General features: G+C 39.0%; 1 protein-coding gene across 11 annotated transcripts in view; it reads left to right on the forward strand.

Moving 5' to 3' along the window:
* The window catches only part of RAPGEF2 (Rap guanine nucleotide exchange factor 2), a 188,436-nt gene extending 182,946 nt beyond the window's left edge, over nt 1-5,490 (forward strand). For 5 of the 11 annotated variants that reach the window (XM_065633151.1, XM_065633156.1, XM_065633157.1 and 2 more), the window contains 2 exons: nt 1,847-2,152; nt 4,740-5,489. In XM_065633151.1, the coding sequence (XP_065489223.1) occupies nt 1,847-2,152; nt 4,740-4,786 (353 nt within the window). In that variant the 3' untranslated portion in view covers nt 4,787-5,489. Of the gene's footprint in view, nt 1-1,846; nt 2,153-3,397 lie in introns of all 11 variants that reach the window. The other 6 variants (XM_065633149.1, XM_065633152.1, XM_065633154.1 and 3 more) reach the window with 3 other exon arrangements.
* The last annotated feature ends 510 nt before the right edge of the window (nt 5,491-6,000 follow it).

A 6,000-nucleotide genomic window follows, 5' to 3' on the forward strand; every position in this document is an offset into this window, starting at 1 on the left:
ACTGTTCCTTTTACTCATCCGAGTCCTTGGGCCATCCAAGACCTCTGCATTTTTGCCTCTTTCATTGCCCCTCACTTTGCCTTTCTTCAGGTTAATAAGAAAAACTATCTAAAAGCCGTTTTGCGCTGATACAGCTGAAAAAGTCTGCCAGATTGAGGTCACGCTGAGACCACTGTGATAAACTGCTTTTCCATTTTCCACCTAAGTATATTGCTTAACAGTGGCCCGTTGCTTCAAAGCTTGGGTGCAGATCCGAATCCCTGAGCTATGAAGAGGAGGAAGCTGTTCAGTTCAGGACTCCAGGTTCTGATTCATGCTGCTCTCTAATTTTACTATTTGAAGCCCTTGGTTTCCACCAAAATGTGGAACGAGCATGTCCAAACTTGCCTCTCAAGGCAGTGCTTTCCACTACATTTTTGGAGACTTGAGAGAATGTGAAAGAGGATCCGAAAGTTCAAGCCACACACTTCCATGCACTTCGATACTATTCACTAATTATCCTGCAAATGTAACTCCGCACATCACTCCAACAGAAGCCACTATTTTTACATGGTTCTTGTGCACTGAATAGGAGTTGATGTCTTGCAGTATTTCAGTAGAATTTTTCTGCAGAATTTCTTTTGCATCAAACTTACTCTTCAGAAATCTTTGAATAAAATTTCTCAGAGACATCTTCATGCTGCATTGCTCAGGTAGAACAGTTGGTCCAAGAAAAATACTTAGATTCTATTGGAAACTCTTTTGGTTTTATTGTATTACCAAGACTTTCTTTTTAGTCTGTAAAAGCTCGTGTCCAAGAAGCGCCAGTCCATTTTAAGCTTATGCTGCCTTTTTAGTCAATTCCATGCTGCGTAATGCAGGGTGATGTTGTCATCACCACTTGTTCAAGAATATATGGTGTATGACAAGCTGTGGAGAGTAAGTGGTCTGTGTCAGTGGTTTTTCCTGCTGTATTTGCCTTTATGCTGCAAGTGAAGTGGACATATGTTAAAGGGCTAGACTCACAGAAGATGTTCAGTATCAAAGGCCCAACTGAGTTCTTTAAGTACATAACTCCAAAACAGAGTCAGCCCTATCTGCTCTGTCTCTGCAGATGCTTAACGTTGTTAATTGCTGTTTCTTCCCTTGAAGTTCTCTGCAGGAGAGAACTTTGAAATATGCCCAGAGCTAGGTCTTGTCAGTCATTGTTCATATGGGCATACTTTCTAGTTTTAATTTTGCAGAGAGTACAACTGTAAGAGCAGTGGGCAGTAATGCATACAGAAAGTATGAAGATGAAACCCACTTCTCTTCCTTACCTTTTGGAAATGTAACTTATGTCTCATTAAGTAGTAAGATTTGTAGGAAGAAATAATGTATCAGGTGCTGCTTTTTTTTCCTCTGGAAGATGCTAAAAACAGAAGAGTTTAAGAGCTCTTAGGTACACAGCCCGTCTTCTGGATTACAGTAGTCGCATGTTTGAGGAGATGCCAGTATTCCTGATGGTTGCCATTTGTCTCCCATATTATTTTGATCAATGTATATTTTATTCTGTATAGTTGATGGAACGGCTTCAGTTGCTAAGTTTGAGCGAGTTCTCAATGTAATTTGGTGAATTTTATTAGACTAATGCTTCACTGCTGAAAGAATAGCTATATCCTGCGTTTGTTGTGTATTCTTTATTTTCTTGCATGGTTTATTTTGCAAGACCTTATTGTCTACCATATAGTAGTTAACTTTTGTCCTTTAGATTTTCTCCTCCTGGGCTGTTGAGTTGGCTGATGTGTATTTAACTTTTGCTGTTTATTTTCCTTTGAGCAGTTTTTCTCTTACTATCTCTTATAATAACCTGTTGTTTTTCCTACAGCACGAAAAGAGGGTCGATATCGGGAACCACCTCCAACTCCTCCTGGTTATGTAGGAATACCCATTGCTGAGTTTGCAGAAGGTGGTTCTCATCCAACCAGAAAGCCTCCAGATTACAACATAGCACTTCAGAGGTCTAGAATGGTGGCACGGACATGTGAGACCCATGGGACATCAACTCCACAGCAGCAGTCGCATGGCCATTCAACTGGCAGGCCTGCGAACAAACCTCAGTGGCATAAACCAAATGAGTCAGATCCCCGTCTGACTCACTATCCGTCTCAAGGGTTTTCCACAGAGGAAGATGGTAAATTTCTAATTGTTAGATTTTGAGTATGCTGCATGCAAAAACAGTCAACGCTTGCACAGATGCAAAGCAAATTACACAAATGTGTTCTGCCATAGAAATCCTTGCCATAATTTGTGCTCTCTTCCATCTTTCATAACTTGCTATTTGTTAACTTTTTGGAAGGGGAGGAATTCAGTTCATCTTAAATATAATTTAAAATTTAGAATGTAGGTCCACCTAAATCTTGGACAACCAAGCAGTTGGCTTAGGCAGCTTCTCTGGACGTGCCTATGTTTACTAGGTACGACCCTGGCTGCCCTTAAAGTCTCCAGCATACTTAATGTTTGGCACTAACCATGTGTTTAATGGTCAAAAAAGTATCCTGGTCTATAGAATACCTGCCCATCCACCCCACAGAGCATCGTTGTTCAGATTTATTTGGATGGTCGCTTGCATTCTACCTGAAACTCTTGCACTGTGGACACTTGGTCATCCACACCAACTGCTTCACATAACAAGCCCACTACCCTTTTGCTACCTCACTTGCTCCAGTGTATCTGTATCTTTATGCTTTAGCTCAGCTATAATGATAGAAAGACAATGTAGACATAGTCTTTCTGTTCTTCTGTGGAGTGCAAGCATAGCTGGATTGCATCTTTAGGGCTAGGTGCTCAAAATTTAGGCAAGGCAGTGCCCAAATCACATGTTCGAATGCTTTGTTTTGCTTAATGATAGAAAGGCTAATGTTCCACTTCCCTCCCTAACTGTTTAGTTACTAAGGTTTTATGTGCAGGATGAACTCTGCAGTTGAACGTGATGGAAAAAAATGAAGTCTATTTTAATCAAGTTGCCTCAAACTTTGAGAATTACCATAACAGATAATTTTATTTCTACCAATTAATTACTAAAACTGCACTAAAGTTTTATGCAATCTTAATTTAAATAAATCACAGATATATTCAGGGGAAAATGTAAGATGGCTTTATGAAGCTGTTGAATATCTAGGAGTAGCTGTTGTGTTCCTCAGGCTGAGGAACTGCGCTTAGCTGTGTTATAGCAATTGACTTATTTTCTTCAAGAGCGAAATTACGAAAGTGTACTTCCCATGAGACCTGAAATGTACAGATATTTAGATAGGTTTGAAATATATACCTAATACAATGGATGGACATCACGTAAGCGTAGTACAGGTTGTTTCATTTAGTAGCAGTCTTGTTCGATATGAACTAAATTCTATTTTCCCCTATCCTGTTGTGTTTGCAGAAGATGAACAAGTCTCTGCTGTCTAAGACTTGGGGCTTTTCTGGATCCAGAGTGAGCCACCTTAAAGGAGAGCACAAGAAGACGTCCCTAGAATAGGAGCCTTGGAACTATAGTTAAAGGATGGTGGACCTATTTGCCTCCTTCCCTGCCTTAAAGCAGCATGGGGCTTCTTCCTCCGCCCCTCCCCCTTCTGTCCCCTCTCCCCTTGCATGTGAAATACTGTGAAGAAATCGCCCTGGCACTTTTCAAACTGTGTTGCTTGAAATGCACAGTGCAGCAATCTCCAAGCTACCACTGTCGCTGTCTGCCACATCACACAGTATCATTCCAAATTCCAAGATCATCACATCAGGATGATTAACTCTGGCTGCACTTCCCAATGCCTGGAAGGGTTTTTTTTTTTTAATCTTCCTTTTAGATTTTAATCACAATCCTAGCACTTAGTCTCATTGGGATAATGAGATAAGCTAGTTGTCAAATTACATTGGGCCTTTAACGTACAAAGAGAAAAATGCATTGAAATCCTTCAAGGAGGCAGTGCTTATTTGCTTGTTTACAATGCCTTTGTTACGATTTTGTATGTTTGCATTTCAGAAATCAAATATTGCATCTGCTTAGTAATTACAGTATTATTTCATGCCTGTAAGTAGGGTTGCCAGCCTGAGCTCCTGGAAGGAATATTGCTACCACGTGGCGGAGCAGGGCAGATGGGAAGGCAGAAGTTGCAGGATGCAGCCTTTCCTTGACCGTCTTGCTTCACTCTTAATGTTGCCCCACCATGGAATCTTCAAAAATTTGTAAACGTTAGAATTAATGGCATCCCCAGCCAGGTCTAGTGTGAATGCAGAAACGTGCTTGCAACTGGCCGGTGATGGGAGAGGACACTGTGTGTCTCATACCTGTGCCTTGTGGAATACAGGATGGCATACTGCAAGTGTCCCATTCTAATGAGACAGATGGCAACCCCACGTTTAAGTTATATATATAATTTTTTTTTTTTTTTTTTTACTCTATAGTAGTTCTATTAAAAGAAAAATTAACTGGATAACATTGCAGTGAAGGCAAGTTGAGATGTCACAGCTCGTGTCAGCTGTTAACACTGATCTAATAACCTCCATCTATTGACTTTGGCATTAGGGGATAAACGAGCCTTTAATGAAAAATAACACGTTTAGATTTGCCATCCTTTGCAATGCAGAAATAGTCACAACTGTTAATGGCTTCATGGAACACTGCATGTGTAGAGAAGGCCAATGTGTAGCAACCACCTGCTCACAGCTGCTATTAACCCTATAATGACTGAAATGACCCTCCCCTCTATTTTTGTGTTGTTTTTGCACAGACTCCGGAGAAGTGAAGGCTGCCAATCCGAGTAGTACTCAAATGTGAGGAACTGCTGGTCTTGGATTTTTTTTTTTCCATTGAACTCAGCTGATCATATTGATCAGTAGATAAACGTAAATAGCTTCAACTTTTAAAGATCAAATTGCAGTGTTTTTTCACTGTATCAAACAAATGTCAGTGCTTTATTTAATTCTCTCTTCTGTAATCATAGCTTTTGTCTATTTGCTTATATATCACATTGTCGATTATGCATTTGTAATTTTACATGTAATATGCATTATTTGCCAGTTTTATTCTCAAGGCTATGGACCTCGTGCATATAGAAATACAAAATCCTAGCTCTATCACAAGTTGCACAAATGTTATATAAGCATTAAGTAATTGTAGACCATAGGACTGCTAATCTCAGTTCGCTCTGTGATGTCAAGTGCAGAATGTACAATTAACTGGTGATTTCCTCATACTTTTGATACTACTTGTACCTGTATGTCTTTTAGAAAGACATTGGTGGAGTCTGTATCCCTTTTGTATTTTTAATACAATAATTGTACATATTGGTTATATTTTTGTTGAAAATGGTAGAAATGTACTATGTTTATGCTTCTACATCCAGTTTGTATGAAGCTGGAAAATAAATAAATATAACATTAATGAAGTCCATATTGATTCTTATGCATTTTACATGTTCCACATACTTGAACAAATTTATGAAAAAATTTTACTTCTCTGTGTATTAATATTAAAGGGACATTGCCAAGTGATGTGGGCAAACCACTGGTGTGGAGTTTTTATTAATATACAGTTGTGCCGCTGCTGATTTTTGAAACATTTGATGTGTGTGTAGTGCTGAATGAGAATGACTGATATGTTGTGTGTCTCCAGCAGAAATATTTGAGATGCCAAGAAAGGAGCACACATATGGTCTTGGGTATATATAGAATGTAAACAGATTTAAAGGCAGGAGCGTGTTGATTTTATATTCTATATGGTAGAAAAGTAGGGAATACATGTATCATTTGGATAGGGAGAAGTATGGAAAGTGATCAATTTGTGCTTTTACCAAAGAAGGCATTTCAAGTAATAAGGATCACCCAGTAGCATCACCAGTAATAAAAGCTGACAATTATTCAATGTCAAATCTGTAGATTATTTTTTTCCAGATGTTAGATTCATTATTTTCAGTAGTATGCAGAAGACGAGGTTAAAATGTCATGGTTAAAGCCATTATCAGCTGTATCTCATTTAGCTTTAAAATGCTT

This window comes from Caloenas nicobarica, chromosome 4 (assembly GCF_036013445.1).
Source record: "Caloenas nicobarica isolate bCalNic1 chromosome 4, bCalNic1.hap1, whole genome shotgun sequence".
Classification (NCBI taxonomy): Eukaryota; Metazoa; Chordata; class Aves; order Columbiformes; family Columbidae; genus Caloenas; species Caloenas nicobarica.